Source organism: Antechinus flavipes, chromosome 1 (assembly GCF_016432865.1).
Source record: "Antechinus flavipes isolate AdamAnt ecotype Samford, QLD, Australia chromosome 1, AdamAnt_v2, whole genome shotgun sequence".
Taxonomy (NCBI): domain Eukaryota; kingdom Metazoa; phylum Chordata; class Mammalia; order Dasyuromorphia; family Dasyuridae; genus Antechinus; species Antechinus flavipes.
The window spans coordinates 329,679,156-329,703,636 of NC_067398.1; the positions used below are offsets into that span (position 1 = coordinate 329,679,156).

At 35.4% G+C, this 24,481-nt stretch overlaps 1 protein-coding gene across 1 annotated transcript in view; it reads left to right on the forward strand.

The window, feature by feature from the left end:
• The window catches only part of SLC44A1 (solute carrier family 44 member 1), a 205,725-nt gene extending 190,343 nt beyond the window's left edge, over positions 1–15,382 (forward strand). Inside the window, exon 16 of the mRNA XM_051967106.1 lies at positions 15,166–15,382. Within this exon, the coding sequence (XP_051823066.1) occupies positions 15,166–15,207 (42 nt within the window). The 3' untranslated portion in view covers positions 15,208–15,382. The remainder of the gene's footprint in view (positions 1–15,165) is intronic.
• Positions 15,383–24,481: the final 9,099 nt, after the last annotated feature.

Below are 24,481 nucleotides of genomic sequence, written 5' to 3' on the forward strand. Positions count from 1 at the left end.
GAATAGCCCAAGATGTAACCCTGCTTGGAAATATATTTCTGAGGTCAGTTCCCAAACTAGAGTTGTCTATTAGAATGACTTTATTTTATTCTTTATTGGAGATTATTATGGGGAAAAGTTGATTCACTTTGATATCTAGGATGGGCTTTTAATAAAAATGCATCAGGAGGTTTTCCTTGACCATTTTGACCAAAGTGATAACCAAAATGCTGGGGGGAAAACATATATATGTGTATATATATATATATACATATACACACACACATACATACATACATACATATATATATATATATAACCTGCAGTTGTTTCCCTCCTCCCCTTAATCTTCATTTTTAGAGCCCTTTCTCTAAGGACAAAAACCAAGAGTCTCAGAGAGTAAGGCTTCTGATTGAAATAGTCTTTCTTCCAAAAGGGCTCAAGATTTACCCTTGAATAAGGAATCTCTGTTCTCCAACTGCTATTTCTCCCCCCTGCTATCAGTGGTCCTTGTTGTCTGTTTCCAGTAGGGCATGTCAGGCAGAAAAAGCTTAGACTCCAATATCTTGTCAATATGCCTGCTGCAGTTAATTTGTGGCTTCTTTTTTTATGTTCACACTGAGAAACAACAGTGTACTGTTATAACTCGCTTGGAGTTGTTCATATGTGTTCTGTGAATGTTTATTGGCTTATTGGATCCATAATGCTGAATGCGTATGACAGAGATTTGTGTGTTATGTTTTCACAGCATAAAGCGCCTTTTGCATTGAATGCATATGAATGTATTATTGTGTATTTAAAGAATGCATGTTAAAATTTTCAGAAGTAGTTACTGTAAATGTACAGTCACTGCTTTTTGAATCTACCAATTTTTGTTTAATGGGACCAAGCCCACATTTTGAAAAAGCAGCTTGGTGGGGTTCATTTTACAAACAAGATCTTTGTGAGTGTGCCAAAAGAAACTGTCAAACTAGCAAACTTGGGGGGAGTGAGGAACACAACATGTTGTATATTCATGACTTTAAAAAGTAAAAAAATTAGTAGATTTTTGGGCCAAATTGTGACACTTCAGTATTTCACCAAGAAGGAAATTAACTTATCAGATTTTAATCTTTGAAAATAACCCATGTCATATAGAAAACATAAAGGAAAGTTTTTAAAACTAAAAAATTTCCATGGCAGGCTATTCTTTTCTAAGGAAATTCTATATGTCCCTCTTTCTGCCTATGTCATACCTGAGGTTTTTATATTTTAAAAAAACAAAAAACTTTCTGAAGCTTTTATGGCATCAACAATGGTCATTATTTTGTAAGCTACATGGAAAGGATTTCAATTAGACATTTTCTATGATGTTTCATTAGTAAATATAACTGTTATTTTAAAAACAAAAAACAAAAAAGGCATCCATATGTTTGGTTGACTTTCCCTTGCAATTTTGATACACAGTTTAATCAAATGGCATTTCCTAAAAGTTAAACAAGTCTGACCAGGAGACTCAACTAAATTTTTGAGAGAAAGTGGCCAAGTTCACGCACGACCTAACAGGACCTGTATGCAGGTGAAAACATCATGGTTTGCAAATGTTTCACTTATTTTTCACCTTTGCCTAACAAAACCTGAATTCAGCATTCAACTTCAAGCAGACTTTTTGGCACCTTTTCTTCAAAAAATGCACAAATAGGGCCACCATTTTCTAACCTCAAAGTTAATCTGTTTTTAAATTTACCCTTAACTCAAGTGGTGATGTAAATTGAAAACCATGGCTCTTGTTTAGAGTCTTTTCTGATCACTATTTCTACCTAACTTCTGCCAGCCTAGGAAATACAGGCATTGTGGATTTAAACAATAAATATCTTCTGAACCCAAAGGTTAATTCTGATTATTAAAGATATCAAGATTTTCTTTGGTCAGTTCAGATGGTTGATAGGAGAATAGGAGTAGTGTAATAGTGGCTACTGGCTTTAGAAGAAAAAAAAAAAACACAAGGAAATTATTCCTAATCCACTTTACTAAAGTCTTTATTGCTTCTTAACCTACCAGCATGCCTTCTCTGTCTCTATTCTAACTTGTATATGAGAGGCTACTTAGAAATTTTGACCCAGTTTCCTCAGTATATTAGTCTTTTTCCCCCCTTAAATTAAACTGGCATCTGATCAATTTAGGATAGGGACCTAACTAGCAAACAAATTTAGTGAAGGAAAAAAAAAAAAAAAAAAAAAAACTTGAGTGATCGCATGTGTTGGGGAAGCAACTAAAGAAAATGAGTTTTACTACTTAAGTTTTCCTGCTTTACTAAGTATTTCTACTATTTCTACACCTACCTCAGTGGAACCTCTCTAAGCAAATGTGCTATTGGGAGTGCCTGGGGATTTTTCCACATTAGCAACTTCTTACTACATAACAGTTCTGGGCCTTCAGCACAGAGCGTCATTTTGTCTGATAAAAATGGGCAAAAATTCCTGAGAATTTTATAATTTAAGAGGATCCTTGAAGAGGAACTTACATCAGCTGTAAAAATCTAATACAGCATCTTAAGAAGAAACCACATAGTAAAAATCTGGGATTTTCTTATTAATAATAGGTGCTAGTATTAGGGGAAGAAAAGGTCATTCTACCCCCTGGAACACTAACAATGAGATCTTTTCAAATTAGTCTATGTAGAGACAGGTCTTATCATCCCCTGTGCATTTTAAAGTTATATAGAATATTAAGAAGGGCCAGAGTTCAGGAGTGGGTTTCTGAAGCTAAAAATGGCTGTTGTCACTGAAATTTATGGTATAAGAGGCATGTTCTGTTCATATGCTACTTATTCACTGTTAGGAAGGAGGAATTAATTTTGAATTGCCTTTTTTAGGGATTGGAATGAATTTGTGTTATTCCATCTACATTCAAGTACCCTATTGGTCCCACTTGTTCCTTTAATTCAACACATGTGTGTGCTGTAATTCAAGGCTCATTAGCAAGAAGGTGGGGGTAAGAATACTTTATTAGGATATTTTTTGAAAATCTAGATAATGAGAACCAAATCTCTGGTTGCCCTCTTATTCAGACACTGTAATCATGCAAGTCACTTTCCCTATTATGAGATAAGTAGGATGGGCACTAACTCATTCCAGGTGCTATTCTAGTTGACAATTTTATCATTTCTTATAGGTAGAATGTAACTTTTTTCTACTTGTGGCTCTTGGTGAGTCAAGGGATGATCCTTCGATTTTCTTTAAGATTCTATTAGACATATTCCCTAGTAGTTTGATGAGACAACTTCTGAGGTTAATATTTTGAGATAAAAATTATTAATTAAATCCAGCTTATTTTCAAGATGTTCGTGACCTTTTTCACACCAAACAACTTCTCTTTCATAAATACAAGAGAAACCTCTATGTCTTTCCCTCTCTTTTCCTTTACTTTTGTGCTTCAAATGCTCTTCAATACTTATTTCTTCATATCAAACTATTTGATTGATGCTCTGCTATCAAAATAAGTCATTATTAGGAGGGAGGTAACTGCATATCTGTTTGTCCTCTCTTTATGTGACTGTTAAAATCACAAAATTCAGACTCTTCTTGTGGTTCTCTCCCTGCTATGTTAGGTTCATTAAAAAAGTTTTCAAACACTCATGTTTTCTTAGTATATCAGATATAGTCACAGGCAACGTACACTACACCACTGGAGTGGCTTTACTGTGGCTAAATTGATTGGTGGGCAACAAGCCTTTGAGCATAGAACTTTTTCCTTTAAATTAAAAAAAAAAAAGATTGTGAAAGGGAAAATCCCTGCCAAAGAAACAAGGTTGCTTTGGAAAACCACCAAACGATTGTATTAACTTCAACAGTAACAGAAAGGGAACTGTGAAAAGCAGTTATTGGAGACCTTCAAAGCAACTTGAGTTTGAGAAAGGGCTTCTCAAAAAAGTGAATCTTTTAACCATTGTAAATCATTGAAATTTACAGAGAAGAAAACCCCATAACAGTGTTCTTCCACCAAAGCACCCTATAATGTTTGCTATGATTTCTCATTCCTGTGAAGCAATCTTAGAAATGTGTTTGCTGCTCTATGATTCTGCTCAATTTTAAAGAGGCAGCATAGTATAGGGGAAAGAGCACTAGATTTAAATCAGTATTCAAATATTGTCTCTGATACTTGTTTTGCTGGTTGACTATGGGCAAGTCACTTCACTTCTGAGCCTCAGTTTCCTCATCTGTAAAATGGGGATAAAATCTTTAGTACCTACCTCACAGGGTTGTTGTGAGGATCAAGTGAAATAATATATGTAAAGCGCTTTGCAAAACTTAAAGCGCTATATAAATAGCAATTATTATTAATACCTTGGGAAAAAAAAGTAGATGTGTCTTATGGACTGAAGTCTGGACCATTTCATATCCTAAAAATAATTTTGTGCATCGGGTCCTGTCTCTCTCTCTTTTGGACTTGGATAAGATGGCTTAAGCCCTATTCAAATACTATAGTTTGGTATCTTTTTTAATTTAATAGTTTGGGGATTGTTATTGACTACAGCTTAACTGTATGGTGTTGGCCCAGTGGGGAAGTCAAGCATACAATTGGAAATGCCCCCACAGAAGGAGCTGTATCTTGAGTATTTCTGGGTATTATTATTTACCCAATGCAAACTTTTTAGATGGAGCACCCATGCTTCTAACGGACTTTCAAATTATGTCTATTAAACAATTAACTTTGTGGAGTTATAGAATCTTGCTGGTAAACTTGCTGCCAAGAGCTCTGACTTGGATGGAATTCCATCTGGCTTGAGAGAGAAACACGATAACGTGAGGGAGAATTTGAAATGTTTTGTTGTGCAAAACTATAAATGGGGGAAGGGGAAAATAATACCAGTGCTGATCTAATGATAGGTTGTCTATGTATACTGACTCAGTTTCCAGAATTCTAATGCAAACTGTATTTTAGTCTAACAAATGTATAGAATTTTTTATGTAACAAATAAAATTTTTTAGGAAAATGTCCTCTTGTCTACTCAATTCTTCTGCCTGTTCATTTGGTTAATGTTCAATCCATCGCTGTCTCTTTCATATTTTTTTTTTTTTAGGTCAAAATGACACAATTAGTATTTCAGAATTTCCTGACTCTTCCCTCAGAACATTTTCTTAATTTTTTCCAGGAACCTTGAGGGACCAGATACTTTACTTGACCTTAGCCTTAAAAGACCAAAAAGTGATAGAGGGACTAAATACAATGGTAAGATTTCTAAAGGACAGAGGCCCCTCTTGCACAGGTATCCTATACAGCTGGGGTTAGCATATACATATTAATGTTACAGCTGAAGAAATATTCCAGGCATTGTGTAACAGTGGCCTTTTGACAACCGGTGAACAATTGAGAATATACATTGTTCAAGAGTGCTCTTTGTATGGAGTGGTGGATGGCATTTTAATACATCAACCTAGAAGCTGTCTTGAATGGCAGATGTGTAATTAGGACAGGTGGTGAATGGTTTTTTCCAGTGGGAGTGCTAGCAGGCACTTTCTAGTCTGATGTCTTATCCATTATCTGTCCTATACAGAAACCTTTTCATTTGTTGTTTATATTTCCTATTGTAATCTACCTCTATTGCACCAAATAACTTCACTGATTTTCTTTTGTAACATTGATAAGATACTGATCAGCCAAGAAGAAGTATAGAAGAAATAGAGGAGACTGGTAGAATCTGAGTTTGCTCTTTTGTGGAGAGGAAGAGAACTAAACACTAATATAGTGGTTATTATGTGCCAAGCACTGTGCTAAGCACTTTTTACAAATATTAACTAATTTGATCTGTAGAAATTGAGATGAAAAAGTAAATGTATCTGAGAGAAAAAGAAAGTTTAAAGTATCTCTTCTAGTTGGATGTGTTCCAGGTGAATAATTCACTTTGAAACATGTATAGGGACTCCCAAAATAAAGGCATTGTAACAGTGGAAAGCACAGGATTTGGAGCCCAACTCTATATTATATTGCCTATCAGACCACTTTAGTGGATTCATGATAATTTTAGAAGCTGCCTTAAACTTTTTGACTTCTTAGAATCTAAGGGCTAGAATCTCTATTTTGGGCTATCCCTTTTGAAATGTATGATAATCAAAACGGAATGTAATATTCCAATTGTGGATTAATTAGGCCTGAATTCAGTAGAACTATCACCTCCCTCATTATAGATATCAATATCTATTAATGCCACCTATATTTTTTGACTGCCACATCAAATTGTTCACTCCTGTGAAACCCAGAGTTCATTATATTGTAAGGTCCTTTTTACATGAATTGTTGCCCAGCTATCTCTCCTCTATCTTTGTACCATTGTTTTTTTGAACCCAAGTATGAAATTTTATATTTATCCCTAAATTTCAGTCTATTGTGTTTAGCCCATTTTTCTAGCATCACAACATCTATTTTGACTTTGATTCTATTATCTAATATAAACTGAAACACATATAAATCACTCTCTGTCATTTCAAAATTTATAACCTGGCCCCATCCTACCTTTCTAGCTCTCTTACATATTCCTTCCTATCTTCATACCTTTGCATTGATGATCCCCCATACCTAGAATTCTCTTTCCCCTCTTGTCTCCCTCTTAGAATTCTTAATTTCCTTCAAGATTTACATGTAATTCTACCTTCTAAATGAAGTTTTTATAAATGTTCCCTCCAGTTATTAGTACTTTAAGACTCTTTAAGACTACCTTGAATCAATCTTGTAATTACCTGTATACCTACATGTCCCCCAAAAGAATAGAAACCCTTTGAAGATGATTATTATTTTTTTATTTCTTCAGTGCCTAACACAAAACTTGTAGCAGATACTTAATAAATGCTAATTGATTAATTGACCAAAAAAAAAAAAAACCTCTTATCATCTTGGCCTTGTATTATTCACAGATTTAATGAGCATGCTGTTTTAACTCATGTTATTGTTATAAATGCCAACAAGCACAAGGCTAAGAACAGAACTTTAGGTCACTCCATTAGAAACCTAGGTTACTTTTTCCAAGTTGACACAAATTTATTAAACTGTCTGATCTAGGATTCTGTCCTTGGCTCTATTTTGATTAATATTTTTTAACAGCATGAATGACAACAGATGACATTTGTGAATCACATATGAAGATATAAATGAATATAGGCATATAAATGCCATTATCTACAGGGGAGGAGGCAGTGTTTTATGGTGGACAGAAAGTAGCCTTAAAGCTAAGAAGTCCAGGATTCATGTCTTGTTTCTAATACATACTAAGTCAATTAACCTCCTAGTCCTGGATATTGTCTATGTCACTTCCTTTAAAAACTATAAGTTGGGGGCAGCTAGATAGTATAGAGGATAGAGCACCATCTCTGAAGTCAAGAGGACCTGAGTTCAAATCTGGCCTCAGTCACTTAACACTTCCTAGCTTTGTGACCCTAGGAAAGTCACTTCACCCCAATTGTCTCAATAAAACAAAAAATTGGTAGTAGTTTCTAGTCCCTGTCCATATATCTTAAATAGATAAATGATAAATGTGTATGTGTGTATCTGTATATATACACACATACATATATATGTATATTCAGTCCAGCCCTAATTTCTCCTAAACTATAATCCCATATAATCAATTACCTCTTGGAGACTTCCAATTGGATGCCCTATGGGCATTTCAAAGTCAACATGTCCAAAATGGAACTCAGTGTCTTTTCCCCAAAATCATTTCTGCCTTTTCGTCTCCAAGTTTGCAACCTCAGGATCAACCTTGAGTCTTCTTCCCCTTCCATATCCAATTAGGTGTAAAACTTCAGTTTTTCTTCACAGCGTTTCATGTCTATCCTATTCCCTCCAGTCATACAGTACAGTCACCAGCCTCTCCTCCTCTTCTCACCTTGACTTTTGCTTTAGTCTCTTAATTGGTGACCATACCCTCTTTCTTCCTTCACATAATTGCTAAAGTAATATTCCTAAAACACAAGTTTGATCACATCACAATCATTTTTTGAACCCGTTAATAGCTACCTATTACTCTCTGTGTTCAAAAACAAACTCCTTTATTTGGCATTTGAAATTCTTCAGTCTCTCTCCAAACTACATACCTGTCCAGGTTTATTTTACTTTACTCTCCTTCATCACCTTACAGTCTAACCGTCTTCCATCTCAGAACCTTTACATAAACTTCTTCCATGCTTGTAATACATTACTTCCTCTCATTTATAGAATGCCTAGGTCTTTTCAAAGCTTAGTCTTTCCTGATCTCCTCCCTCAAAATGTAAGGGACCTCCAGTTACTTTGTATTTACTTTGTATAAAATATATTTATTTTGTGTGTAGTATATATTTATTTAGCTATATACATATCTACTATGTATACTATGTATAATAGATACATTCTGGTGGAATGTAAACTTTTTGAAGGTTAAGAACTATTTTATTTTTATCTTTGTATCTCTAGTGCCTTGGATGATGCTTGACACATAATGTCATTTATCAATACTTGCTAATTGGCTAATTATACAACTATTATTATTGCTTGGGTCATTCAGCTAGTTCTGAATCCTCCAACATTTCTCAATCTTAATCACAAGAATATTGTTAGCATTTTTGTCAAATGCATTTCTGAAATCCTAAATATACTTATTTCTTATGATCTACAAGCCTGGTATACTTATCCAAAAAAAAATTTAATTTAGTGTAGTCTGGGATGACCTTATTATAATTCAATTTGGGTTCAACAGACATTTATTAATTACAAGACACTACAAGACCAAAACAACAACAAACACCTCTCCTCAAGGAAACCTATGCTGAATTGAAAAGATTGTCTTTCCCTGTCCCTTAAATTGCTTGCAAATCATCCCTTCTAAAAGTTGAAATCAAATTCACTAAATCATCATTTGAAGAAGCTACTTTCTCCACACCTTGGAAAATTAGAATATTTGCCCATGTTCTCGGTTCCACAATTTTTTGATAGACAGTCCCTAAAGGTGACTCAGCAATCTTAAATGTACATAGTTCACAAGACCTTGGTTACTTCAAGTCAATTTGCTTGTCTTGGATTCCAGTCCTGTGTTAATTACTTTTATTCCATATTTTTCAAGCTTATCATCACTTTTTTTTTTTTTTTGGTTAGAGAAAATAAAAGCAAAATAGGAATTGAATTGATCTCCCTTTTCTCTATCATCTGTTGTTTAGTTCACACACACACACCCCAAGCAATAGCATTATCTTTCCATTGATCTCTTGCTTCCAGCATAGCTTCACCATCCCCCATCCCTGCCAAAGTCCTCTCTTTGACCAAGTATTCACCACAAACCTCAGATGACTCCATGCTTTAGTATACTTTTAACAGTTATTCTTACTGGCATTATGCTTCTCATATATCCATGTTTATTATTCACCTTTTCTATCTCCTTCAATCAGTAAGTCAATAAAGATTTATTAAACATCTACTTTGTGCCTTAGTCTACTGCACAGTTTTCTGTCATACCTGATACTTCTTCCTATGCAGAATTCTAGTCACGGAATCTGTCTTATTCTAAACACTTTCTCAGACGTTCTCCCAAAATGTAGTATATATTGACTATGCTTGATTTTCTTATTTATCATGAGTTCTAGGGTACCATGGTCACTTCCTTCAGATTCATATAATGGCTACTTCAGGAGCCAGTTCTTTATTAATCTAATTCACTATGTCACCTCCTATAGCTCTGAAAAGAAGAAAACTCTAACTTTAAAATGCCAACCTAGATAGTATTAGAAAGTAAGTACATAAGAAAGAAATCTAGCCAGTAAAGCCCAAGATATCTTGAGAGGCATTGCTTTAGGCAGAGGGAGGGAGGGGGGAAGGAAGGAGAGAAAGAAGGAAGAAGAGAGAGAAAGTAAGGAAAAAAAAAAAAAAGAAAGCCACAGGGAAGGAGAGACAAGATAATGGAGTATCAAGAAGCTTTCACCATAGAATTCATCTAAAGAGATGTGTAAAATTCATTAAACCAAATCCTATTAAGGAAATGCAAAAAAAAATTTAAAATACAAACCTGGTGAGTCATTTTTCCAGCCCAGGTTGACATGGGAAGATAGCTCTGTACCCCCTTGGGAAAGTAGAATGGAGCACTCCAGAGCAAGAAAGTTGAAGAAGGAGGTCTCAAACCTAACGGATCATCCCCAGACCTATATAAGGATATTATAATAGTCTTGTATGATGTATTTGGTTCTGAAGCAGATACTAGATAGTATATGGGGAGAGGAGGATTCAAAATCAAGCAGTGTGATTCAGAACCCAGGAGTGGGGCAGTGTCTCCGTTCCAGCTTCTAACACAGTCTGTCTGCAAAGGAATAATCAGTACAGAAATCCCAGAGCAAACAAGAGTTTATAGTTGTCTCTCTGAACTAGCAGAATTTTTACTTGACTAATAGTAGTGGAGTCCAGAACCAGTCTACTATTACTCAAACCCAAACCCAGATCAGGAGCATGTATAGTTTATACCAGTGATTCTCAAATTTTTGTTTTCAGTATCTTTATCCTATTAAAAATTATTGAGGATCTCTCCAAAGCGTTTTTATCTGGATTATATTTATAGACATTTACCATATTGGAAATAAAAACTATTTTTGAATTCGTAGACCCTCTAAAAGGGTTTCAGAGATCCCCAGGATTCTCTAGACCATACTTTGAGAACCACTGGTTTAAATCAAAGGGGCACCAATCAGACTTTGCCCTAGATCAGACCACTTTGGAAACACTTAAAAGTTTGTAGGTCCCCAGCCTGAGCAATCCCTGAGATCCTAGAACAAAAAATTGAACCCACCAAAAATGTAGCAATAAGACCACCCCCAATCTTCCATCCAGAAGTGTCTAGAACCCAGCTCTAAGATCATGTCCGAAGTCAGAAAGTAACCTGGAAGAAGGAGCAAGCCAAAAAAGAAATCTATAATGAGCAGTTACAGAAATAAGCACTCCTCAGACACAAATATAGAAGAAAATAACTTAAAATATGTACAAGCAAAACCTAAAAAAATAAGATACTTTGGATACAAATTTAATTAGTTTTCATGGGAGAGATAAAAGAATTTTTTTTTAAATTTAGAAATACTTTTTTTTTAAATCAATGAAATGAGAGGGCTGAGGCAGGGAATGACAGAATAGGAAAAGAAATGAGCTGGAATATGGAAGGACTGAAAAAGGATTTAAGATCTCAGCCAAAGAAGTATAAAGCTTTGCCTCAATGATAAGTTTGCTGAAAATTAGAACAGCCAACCATATGAAGCCAGTGACTTCATGAGATAAAAAGAAATATTAACAAAGTTAAAAAAGACTGAAAAAAAAATAGTCTAAGTTGTCAGCAAAAACAATGATCTGGAAATCAGATCCATAAGAAGAAAAAAAAAAAAGAATCATTGGATTATTTGAATTTTTTGGTTTTTTAAAAAAAGCAAAAAAGAACCAAGACCTCATATTTCAGGTCATAACTCTCCAGATCTTGTAGAACCAGAGAGCAATGTGAAATTAGAATCCATTAGTCATCTCTTGAGGGGGAAAAACTTAAATGTAAATACTCAGGAACATTATAGCAAAAATCCAGAACTTCTATCTTTTTTCAAAGGTGGTGGGGAATATCTGATTAAAGGGAGAATCAACACTTTCCCAGACCTGTCTGTGTAAACACAGTGGACAGGAATATACCCATTAGCCTAAACTTAGAATCTTTCTTTTATTTTCTGATTAGATCTTGACTTGGGTAAATTTCCAAGAGAGATTTGCCATGCTGGTTGTTTTCTGAATGAGGAAGTAGAAAAGGGGAAAAACCTTGGTTGCAATTCAATAATTAGTCATTAATACAAGAAGTAATCATTTCTCACAAAGGTGATAGAATATTATTATACTGTAGGAAACAGTTAAAAGAAATACTATTGTACTAGATGATGATGAGTATAGTTTTAGAAAAACCTAGAAAGGCTGTTCAGAGTTAATTGAATAGGATCAGGAGCATAATTTATAAAAATACATCAATATGGTAAAAGCAAATTATTTTGAAGAAATTAGGAATTATGATCATTGAAATGACTAACCATAATTCTGGAGGACTAATGGGTATGCTACCCACCTCTTGGACATGGCCAATATAGAATTTATTTTGCTTGACTATACATCAGGGATTTTATTTTATTTTTTTTATTCTCAATTTGGGAAGGCAGGGGAAAAATTAAGAGAAGAAGATATGGTGGATTTTTGCTGACCAAAAAAAAATAAAATGGAATAATTTAAAAACTACTCTCAAGGCCAAAGATAGCTTCTCTTTTAATTATCTTGCTGATGTGGTTTGAGGACCAAAATGATGTAGGTAATATAGACACCAGATGATGTCAGACACCAAAGTTGGGGTTTGGGCATGTGAAGAATTCACAATGGCCATTATCTTTAGCAAAAGGTAGATTTATTTAGGGGAATGGGTTACAGACAAAATGAATACAAAAGGGGATACAATAGACACTAGGAATGGTAAATATGAAAGACAAATTCCTCAGTGTAACTCACAATTACCCAATAGAGAAGGAGCACACCACGAGTTTGAGCCATTCCCTTAGCTGTCAGGCTAAATCCTGAAAGGGACTAAACACCCTAAAAGAATTAGCTATCAGGAGAAGTGGGATTGAGAAACACAGTGGAGTTAGGGAAGACACCACGTGGCATGGGGAGGGGGAATAAGGAGAAAGATACTACAAGGTAGAATGCCATGGTGGGCTGATCCAAAGAAAGGCAAGTGCAAAGTCACAGACCATAAGTTGTTTTATAGGGAAAATTTAGCCTGAGGGTCTTGATATAACTTGGATTTCTAACTGGATTACCTTTAGAGGGTGGGACCATGGAACTAAATAGATATCCATTATCAAAGCCTTCTTCCTGCTTGCTTCAGGGATTAATTTTTTATCAATTCCTCTGCTAACCACACCTAACATTGAAGACCTCATCACTTGCCTTTCATTTATGTAATAATTCCTGAAAGATGGAATATAAACCTCTCCCTTGTTATTCTGAGTTATTTTTTTTTTTAATTTTCATTAAACCCTCAGCATGAATTTACTGGGACCTACTACATTTCAAGATGCAATTAACTGGTATCTTTGATGTGGTTTTTTTTTTTATTATTGAAGTATTAAGTGGAATAATTAAAATGGCTAAGAAGTGACTTGTAAAGAAATTAAAATATTTGTTCCTTGTAGATATTTTAAAATGTTATTTTAGACAGTATAATATATAAGAAACACTAAATTGGTAGGTGATTTGGATTCAAATCCCAGTTGTCACTAAGTTATTTTCTTCTCCGTGGTTGCTTCATCTGTGGTATGAGAAATATATAATATGTTTTACATTTCTGAAGTCTACTGTTACTAAAAGAATACTTCCACTCTTTCTCATACTTTATTATATGGAAAATCTCTCTGATTTTAGATTCAATCCTTAAGTGATGATAGAAAATCCTCACCTGGGATGTTATGTATTGGAAATAATTTTTACTTTTTAACTGGTAAAGAACATAGTACAAAATGTTAAAAGAATCCTATCTACTGAATCCTGAAATCTATATTTTCCAATCATTTCCAAATGATTTTTAAAAATCATTTTATATTTCACTCTCCTTTCTATTTCTGTCTTTTGTTTATTCATAAATTGTTCACCTATTATGCTCCATAGTCTTCATTTTTTCTTAGAATCTCTATTTATATCTAGATCATCTATCCATTTTGACCTTATCTTGATAATGGTATAAGATACTGGTTTATGCCCCAATTTCTACCATACTGCTTTCTGGTTTTTCCAATATTTACCAAAATTGTTCATTCACAATGGTGTACAATTGTCAAATAAGTCCATATTTTGTGAGGTCTGTAGTAGGTATATGGATCAATACACAGTTGAATAGCCAGGTAAGGTTCAAATAAGCACGTAGCAACTCTGCTTCTGTGGTCTGGAATTTATTTCTGTTTTGGTTTTTTTTTTCAATGTTTTGTCACCTGTACCTGATGAAGACTATCAGGTGTTCATGGAGTTTCCACTAGGTCCCAGTTCCTGAATGTAGTTCATTCTCAAATCCTCAAGTCACTTTAGAGCTAGGACACAGAATAGATCAAAGAAGAGATTTGGCCATTGATGAAGAGTTCTGTTCATTCAGCATAAAACCACTATATTTTATTCTCATTGACTTAGCTCAATCACCTTTCACATGGAAAAGTACCCCAGTGGTGGGCATCTCACATGCCAGGGACACCAGAACCTAACACAGGAGTTAGTGAAGGTGGTAAACAAATTGAGGGATCAATTATAGGGTTTTTACACAATTGCAAAATTTAGGAGTTGAAAGGAACCTCAGAAACTCTAGTTTATTGCATATGTGAACCAAAATCCATTCTGCAATATATGTTATAATAAAATAACTTCTATTATTAGGAAATTTAGGAGAAAGAGGGAGCAGTGGTGCTAATTTAAGTAGGGAAATTCCCTTTTAATCTCTGAATATGTTTCTTGAAAAAAATATTGAGTGCAACATTTATTTTAGATTGAAGGATAGTAATAGACATTTATTGAATGTATTAATAAGTTTTAGTATCTTGGGAGGAGACTAATTAAGATTTTCAGGATGGAGGTTAAATAGTAATCTCTAAGGATTGATTAGCAGCTCCCCTGAAACCACATGATCTGTCAGGGTTGATAGACTGGAAGATAGAAGCAAGGAATGAAATAGGGGATGGAATTCTGTCAAAACAGAAATCAGACAGAGAAAGAGCAATAAATTCTGGAACCAATACAGAGAAAAGCCGGATAGAGGCTTCAGTCTCCTGGCACAGGTGTTCCAGGTGTGCTAATGGCCGAGGAGAGGAAGACTCATGGAAGAAGTAAAACCAGATCTGAGCTTTGAAGAACTATTAGGACTCTGACCAACTAGAATTAGCTTGTCCTCCTCCTTATTCAGAACACAAGTCCCAATTGTTCCTTACAAGTTACTCTCTTTAACCTTATTTATAAAGTAGGAATAATAACCGCACCAACTGTTGTTTAACTCAGAGAAATTGTGGAATCACATAAGATAATGAATCTAAGAGTGTGCTTTGAAAAGTTATTATTTATCCTGCCCTTTATATTATTAGGACTATAAATTCATGGATTTTAGAGCAAACAGAGGCCTTAGATATCACCTAACTCAATCCTTTCATTTTGTAGATTATGAAGGCTTATACACAGGAAGTGACCAGAAAGCAGTAGAGCTGAGCTGGGAAAAGGACTACCTTCTTCTGATCATAAACCCCATTCTCCCTTCACTGCAGAATACCATCTCTTGTATGGTCATGTTTTCTGTTCTGTTTGTTTGAACTATTTTATTTTGAAAGCGACTCTCTCAATGAATTTATTCAGGTAATTACTCTAAAAATATAAATTATTTTGGTCCAAATTCTTTCATTGTTGTTTCATATACCTTTTGTGAATGGGAAAGAATGAGAAAAGGGACTAGAAGGTACCCAGAGAAATGAAGGGAGGAATCAAGATGGATTTGGTGACAAAAGGATCCTGTTTCTACTTCTATAGGTCAAAGAACTTAGATCTGGAAGGGAGCATACATTTTGTATAGTTCAATCTTCTCATTTCATGAAGGGCCCACCAAAGAGTAAAAGGGACTCACAGAATCTCACAAAGAGAGCTTGTACAACAGCCAAGGTTACATTCAAATCCTAGTTGTCTGTTTCAAATACAGTACTTTTCTCATCACACTAAACCTCAGCAGGAACTGTTTTTCTTTTAAAATTCCAAATGACTGTTGAACTAAGAGAAAAAGAGATTTCCCTCCCCTTTCTCCCCCTTACTTGAGTAAGAAGAGAGTGAGCCAGGTGTTATAACTGTAAGAATTCCAGTTTGGCCCCATCCCATAACTTAGCTTTGACCCCTGCTTTTTTGCTGTTGCTCTCCCAATTGTCCAGGAACCTGAACCACTTTCTAAAGCCTGGCTTAACAGTGGGCACTCTATCTAATCTCCAACTACCCAGGATTATACATTTCCTTATATCCAGAAGACTTTCCTCAAATCAGATCATTGTTTCCTGGATAAGAGAAGAACTCAAATTTATTCTCTCTTTGAGATTGACAGAGCACTTTCCTCATACAACCCTATTAAGATGGATGGTACAAATATTATTATTTTCATTTTACAGATAAAGAAACTGAAACTTAAATAGATGAAGTGACTTGGAAACCACACAACTAGTATCAGAGGCCAATTCTGTCAACTCCAATTCAAGCATGCTTTGCATTAAATTGCCCTGCCTTCCCTTCTGACATAATCTCCTCACTCCTACTCCCTTCCTCCCCAAGCCTATAGGTCTAGAGATAACTAGCTAGTTATCAAGGCAGAGATGTGAGTTTTTACCTGCATAAGGTAATCTCTGGCAGGCCCACCCATCTCTGAATCAAGGACTATTTTTTACTTCGTAAAAGATTTGTAATGGCGAGGGGAAAACATTTTGTAAGTAATAAGACCAGTAGACAAAGTCTCCTTTGCTTGATAGTTTAGACAGACTCCATCTCACCCCTATATATGAATAGCCCTCAAGGGTCTTTCCTATATTTTCTCTACTTTTTCTGCTTGGTGATTTCATCCACTCTCACTCATTCAATGATCATCATCATGTAGGTGATTCTCCAATCTACCTATAATACCTAATAACAGATTTCCTGATCTTCAGCCTTGAGTCTCCAACTGCTGATCTATCCTCCACTCAGCTGCCTTCCCAAAGCTGATCTTCCTAAAGATTTGACTTTGTCACATCCCATTCAGTAAACTTCAATGGCTCCTCCTTGTCTCCAGGATCATAAGTAAGATACTCTGACTTCTAAAACCCTTTATAACCCAACTCCTTACTATGCCAGTTTTCTCTCATTTTATACCCCCACACAGACATGTACTTTTGTATTCCAGTGGCAAGGCTCTTTGCTGTCCTCACACAAGATATTCAATGTCCTGACTGTGCTCATCTCCTTTTGCTCATCTCTGCTTCTTGACTGGATTCCTTTAAATCTTTGCTAAAACCCCACTTTCTCCAAGAAGCCTTTTCCAATCTCCCTTAATGCTAGTATCTTCCCTACTTTATATAATATCTCTGTAATACATGTATATATTTATAGTTCGTTGTATGTTGTTTTCCCTCCTCACAAGGCATACATAAGAGGTTCTTAATAAGTACTTGACTTGAAAAGTAATTGCAAATAGCACACCAACTCTAGATCAGGAGGACCTGACTTCAAATTCTGCCTCAGACATTTACAGTATGACCCAAGGCAAATTACTTAACCTCAACTTCCCTTCCCCCCAAAAGAAAAGTAATTACATATTCTAACAGTATTATAAGCCACCTAGTAGTCTTGTTAGAAAATAATGACAAGGTAATCTTTTTTTATTTGCATTGGGGAGAAGGGGGAAAGGAAGAACTATTCAAAAGTTCTATAAGCCAACTAATTGGAAGCAAGTATCAGTAATATTTTTTATTGATTGTCCCCAATTTAAGTTTTCTGGGCCCAGAGAGAAATGGGGACTGAAAATGGAACAGGTTTCTGAAATAAGGAACATGTTAGAATCCTTGGTCATCTCTTTGTAGCACTGGCCCACCTGTATTTAATGTGCTTGTTTCTGGTGACACCTTCTGGTGAAAATGCACTCAAGTTGTAGAATTATATTTAAGGGCAGTAGCCCCTAAAAATTTGAAGGCCTTTCTTCTCTTGGTGTATAAAGTGTCTTACTTTTATTATTTGACTAGAAAGAAGTTCCAGATTATTTATAAACCATTGACACATCAGTGCCTCCAGTGAATCAGGGAAAGCAGGCTGCAGAAGGTAGAAGACTACTTTTACTTCTTCTCTCTTATATATCTTGAATACAAAGTCCTCCACTCCAAAGGCTTTGGGACATTTTTTTTCTGGGTACATTTGATGATCCCTAAAGAACTATAGTGGTTTATTTTTTCTTTAATCTTCCTTTCCCTCATTTGAAGCACTACCAATACATGTATTCTTTTTAAAGGATTACTAATCAGTTCAACTGGGGCCGCTAGAGAACACAGTGGCAAGTGTTGAAGATCTGAGTTCAAATGTGACCCCAGATACTTCCTAGCTGTGTGACCCTGGGCAAGTCACTTAACCCTGTTTGCCTCAATTTCCTCCTCTGTAAAATGAGCTGGAGAAGAAAATGGCAAACCACTCTGATATCTCTGTCAAGAAAACGCCAAATGGTGTTGGTTACAAAGAGTTGGACATGACTGACATGACTGAACAACAAAATCATTTCTATTAGAAAATGGAATTAAGTTGAGTGGTTATTAAATTATAAGTTCCTCACATGGCATAGTGGGAAAAGAGTACTGGTCTTAGAATTAGAAAGTCTGGGTTCCAGCCAGTCTTGGCTCTGACGCTTACTGTGATTTTGGATGAATCAACTCAAGGCTCAAGTTTTTCACCTATAAAGTGGAGATAATAAGTACTTTGTGTACTTTAATGTACTTTCTATGTTTCTAGAATTATTTCTATTTAGAATGCAGCATGGTATAGTGGGAAAAGCACTTGATTTGGAGTCAGAGAATCTGGATTCAAAGAAACTGTGTCAATTTGAGCATATCACTTAAATTTCTGGGCTACATTTTCTTCATCTACAAAATAAGAGTTGGACTAAAGATTTTTGAGGTCCTTTGTAGCGTTAAATCTGTAATTTTATATTTCCACTAAAAACATTGTGCCTTATATTTAATAAGTATCTATTACATTATCTCAAGAACTATTTTCTTTGCTAGTTTAGAAAATAATAAATCAACTTTACTTCCTCTTTGATGATTTCAGGTAAGATGTAGAAAAGGATTCACAGATGATCAAAGTTAGAAAGAAATTTATTTAGTCCAATCTATTAATTTAACAGGTAAGGAAACTGAGGCCCACAAAAATAAAGTAACTTGTTAAATATTAGATTATTACTTTTGAAATCAGAATTCAATCTAGATCTCTTGACTTTTAGTCTGGTGGTCTTTCTATTATACCATACTACTTCTAATAACTTTTAATTGGATTCTTATTTTTATTTGGAATGATAACTGACATAGATACAAGTAACTGATTGCCAAATTCAATGACCTTTTCTCAGTCCTCATCCTTCTTGCCCTCTATGTAACATCTCATATTACTCCTAGTGGTTATTCTCCTTTTAAAAATTTTTGTGGCATTATATTTCCTTGGTTATTTTCTCATCTGACCATTTCTTCTTTGCTGAATCATCTTATTTATCTTGTCCCCTACCTATGGGTATGCCCTGTAGCTCTTTCTAAGGCTCTCCTTTTTCTCTATATGTGTCCATTTTCACAAGTAATCTCATTAGCTGCCATTGATTCCATTGTCTTCATGAAAAAAAAAAATCCCAGAATTATATATATATATATATATATATATATATATAGTTCTGTATATATCTCCTGAACTCCTGTCCTGCATTAATAGTTCCCTATTGTACATTGGATGTATTACAGGCAGCTAAAACTCAAAATGTCCAAAACAGAATTATCTTTCCCTCAAGTCTTTCCCATGTTCTAGTCCATCATACACATTGCCAACAAAGTAATTTTCCTTAGAGATCTGTCCATGTAACTCTTCTATTCAATCAACTCCATTGCCTTCTTATTGCCTCTAAGACAAAATATAAACTCATATGTTTAGCTTTTGAAGTCTGATACAATATCTACTAATCTTTCCAGCCTCAGAGAACATTACTATCCCACACACACACTCTGTGATCCAGCTAAACTGGCCTTCTTTCTGTTCTTCACATGTAACATCTTCTGGTCTTCATGTTTTTGTACTAGCCATCCCCCATGCCAGGAATGACCTCCTCCTTATTTCTGCCTTGCAGAGTCCCTGTCTTCATTTAAGATGAAATTTAAACACCATGTTCTGCAGGAAACCTTTTCTGATTTCTACCCCCAACTAATAGTGCCCTCTCTCCAAACTACATTTTACTTAACAATTTTATATATTTTTGCATTTATTCATTTTATATTTTTCTGTATACCTATTATCCCCTCCATTAGATTATGAATTCATTGTTTCATTCCTTGTGCTAATATCTCTGCATCTCTATTACCTATTAGACACTTCATAAATTTTTGACTGATTGAGTTTGGAATCACCCAACTCTTCTTTCATTGAATTCATCCCTATAGCTTTAGTCACCAGATTCATAACACCACAGCCATTTTTTACTCTCCTTTATCCCATACTTCCATGGCCAATAAATTTCCAACTCTATTGATCCATCTTCACAATATGTCTCATCTCCCTTTTTTTTTAAACATATTTTATCTTAAATACAAAATAAGAAAAAAATTTCCATATGCACAACAGAACATGATAGGATTCAAAATATAAAACTGAGACACCATAGACAACTTGGAAGGTCAGCAGGAAAGGTGTAACAGCAGAGTGAGAGGGCCTTGGCAAACTAGCAAAGCAGGAGGGGGTATGGGTGTTGGTGGCAGAGGCAGCTTCCACTGGCCTCAGCTCACAGGAGATCTCTTTACAAGCACTACAGAAAAACTTTGTTATTTTAGCACACTAGAACTTGTAGCCAGTGTGGAGTAGGAACATTTCCCATAGTTCTAGGGCAGAAAAGAGTGATCTCTAGAAGGATTTCTGAAAATGGCTACACAACTAGGTTGAAAAGAGTCAAAAATCTTAATTTCAGAGATTTTCAGGAAAGAGCCTCTGTCTAGGTGAAGAAATCTCACTATATAGGAGAGGGCTGTTTCCTGGGAGACTTTGTCTCTGCCTTTTTTCCTACAAAATACTGTGGGTGGGTATCATGACTGAGACACTTAAAAAGGTTTGGGGGTTCTAGAGACTTAGTATGTGGAGAATTTAATCTCCTTATATAATCCTCCAGCCAGAGTAGTAATAAAAGGAAGTTTATTTTGTCTCTCATATCAAAGACTCAGAGTGATATCTCTCAAGCATTATTTCTTTTTTTTTTTATTTAATGATTACTTTATAATGACAACATTATTCCTTGCACTCGTTTCTTTTCCGATTTTTTTCCCCCTCCTTCTCTCCACCCCCTCCCCTAGATGGCAAGCAGTCCTTTATATGTTGGATATGTTGCAGTATATCCTAGATACAATATATGTTTGCAGAAACGAACAGTTCTCTTGTTGCATAGGGAGAATTGGATTCAGAAGGTATAGATAACCCAGGAAGAAAAACTAAAATGCAGATAGTTCACATTTGTTTCCCAGTGTTCGTTCTTTGGGTGTAGCTGTCAAGCATTATTTCTTAAACAACTTTGATGTTTAGTAAACTCAAGAGGAGTTTTTCTGACTCCAGATCTGTCATTGTATGCACTATGTCACCTAGCTGTCCAGAATAAAATACACACTTTTATATTTGGCATTTAAAGATCTTCATATTCGGGCTTTAACATACCTTTCCAGGCTTGTTATATATTACAGTTCTGCAGTGTCACAACCAGACAGATCTACATCGCTTTTCTTGCATCTCACCTCTCAACTCCTTTGTTCAGGCTCTTCCCTTAACCTGGAATGCCTTCATTCTTCACTTTCTCATTCTTAGAATCCCTGGCTGCCTTTACCACTGGACTCAAGTGCCATGTCATACATGAGCATCCTCCAAGTCACTAGTGACCCCATCATCTTTGAAATTATGTTGTTTGCCCTTTATCTTTACTTATAAGACTACATGTTGGATTGGGGGAGGTGGAGCGGAGTTTTAGGAAGGAAGTTTGCTCTGATAATAAAATTCCTTAAGGACAAGGACTTTTTTTTTTCCCCTTGAGATTGTAGTTCTGGAATTTCATAACAATATTCTTTGGGGTTTTCCTTGTGAGAGCTCTTTCTGAAGGTGATCGATGGATTCTTTCAATGAATATTTCCTCCTTTGTTATAGAATATTGGAGCAGTTTTCTTTAATGATCTCTTGAAGAATGCTATCCAAGCTTTTTTTTTTTTTTTTTGGTTATGACTTTTAGGTAGGCCAATAATTTTTCAATTGTCTCTTCTAGGTCTATTTTCCAGGTCAGCTGTTTTTCCAATGAGGTATTTCACATTTTCTTCCAAGTTTTCATTTTTTTTTAGTTTGTTTGACTGATTCTTGCTGTCTCACAATCATTAGCTTCCATTTGCCCTGTTTTCTTCAATTAGCTTTTGTATCTCTTTTTCCATTTGGTTAATTCTACTTTTGAAGGAATTGTTTTCTTCAGACAATTTTTTCCTTCCTTTTCCATGCTATTGACTCTCTCATGCATATCTCTCATTTCCTTTCTGATTTTTTCTTCTCCCTCTCTTATTTGTTTTTTAAAGTCTTTTATGACCACTTCCAAGAGTCTCTTTGGATTTGACACCTACACATATCTTTATATGTGGTGTTTTTCTTCTTTAAAATAATAGTTCTCTCTGGGAGAGAGCAGGTTTCTCAGGGAGGTTTTCTGGAGGGAGCCTTAGTTACAGTTGAAAGTAATAATCATCCAAAAAGCAGCCAAGTGTTAAAAGTTCAGATCTTTTATTGCCTCCAATATAGCCCGGTTAGCTTAGAGGCCTATCTCTCTGCTTGGTTCCAAGAGCTCCTTCCGAATGTCTCCAAATCCAAAGGTTTGTCCTTCAGCCTCCAGCCAGCACAAAGGTGGGAAATGGAATGGATCTTTCTGGCCTCTGAGAGAAGGCTTGTGGCTCTCAGTCTCCCAGAGTGCTCTGCTTCTGTGCTCCTCTCCAATCTAATTCAGTTCAACTCTCTACTCGTAGCTTCTTCTCTGAAAAACTTTTTTTGACTGGCCCATTGAAGCTCTATTTATGTTCCTTTGAGAGAGAAGGATTGTGGGATGCGAGAGAGAGGGATTATGGGTTTTCTCTCATAGTGCTCTCTGGCCCCAAGAGCTTCAAGGGAGGTGTGAATTCACAAAGTTACACAGTTAACTTTGTGAATCTCCCATACTTGTGAACTCCAATGAGTAAAGGTGCAAACACAAGCATTGTATCAATTAGTTCTACTTAGTACCTTGTTTCAGGTTCTGGCCCAAAACATCTCAACTCTAATGATTTAACAGTTTGTAAAGATTCCAACAGAGACCAATTCATATCACTCTTTGAGATTTCTTGTGTGAACATTTTGCCCTTGTCTAAATTAGTGTTTTGGTCTGCCCTGTCACCATAGTAGCTTTCTATGATCAAGGTTCTTTTCTTTTTCTTGATCATTTTCTTTCCCTTTCTTTTGATATTTTCTCTTTTTTTAGTTTTATGGATGAGCTCTGCTCCTGGGGTAAAGGGGGTGCTGTCCCAAACTTCCTGTGCAACTCTAAACCTTGGCTTTGAGCAGGGGGTACTTTTGCTTGCTCTTTTCAGGAAACAGTCTGGTTTCCCAGAATTTGCCTTCTGAGCTGAGGCTGGAGGCTGCTCCACTGATCTGCTCCTCTACTAAGCCAAAGCTGAGGATCTTAGTTGCTGATTTGCCATGATTAAAATATTCTCATTGGCTTTCCCAGAGTTTATCCAAGCTGGGCCAAATGCTTTTTTCACCTCAGTGAGAGTGACTTTTCTTGAAGTTTTTTCCAGTCTGTCTTGAGCTGGAGAATGGTTTCATTCTGTCAGTCTCTGTTTGGTTTCATGTGGTTTTCAAAGGAAACTGGGAGAGCTTGATCAGCTTCCTGGTTCTACTCTGCCATCTTGGCTCCACCTTTGGAAGTCAACTCAGGACTGTTTTTTTTTTTTTTTTTCTTTTTCTTTTTATCTCTAGTGCCTAGCACAGAAGTGGATGTTTCATAAAAGATTGTTGATGAATTGAACTATAACATAAAATAATATTTTAAATTTAATGACTAATAAACTACTAATGTAATTCAGTTAAATGTTTATTAAATGCCCAATATATGTAAGTCACAATCATAAATACTACTATCCCCCTTGTAAGCTAATGCTCCTAATCTTTGATTCTTCTACCCTCCTCAGCCTCTAATTGCCAATGAGTTCTAAGAACTTTGAGTTCTGTTTCTGTTTTTTTTCCTTTATTCTGTACTTTAATTTATTTTTCAATAGCATTTTATTTTTCCAAATGCATGTAAAGATAGTTTTCAACATTCATTTTTGTAAAATTCTGTGTTCAATTTTTTTCTCCCTTTTTTCCCCCTACTTTACCCAGACAGCAAGCAATCTGATATAGGTTAAATATGTGCAATTCTTTTAAACATATTTCCATATTTCTCATGTTGTGAAAGAAAAATTAGCTCAAAAGGGAAAAAACCACAAGAAAATAAACAAACAACAGTAAAAAGTGATCCACATTCAGTCTCCATAGTTCTCTCTCTGAATGTGAATGGCACTTTACATTTCAAACCTATTGGAATTGCCTTGAATCACCTCATTATTGAAAAAAGCTAAGTCCATCACAGTTGATTATCATATAATCAATCTTCTTGTTACTGTGTACAATATTCTCTTGGTTCTGCTCACTTCACTCA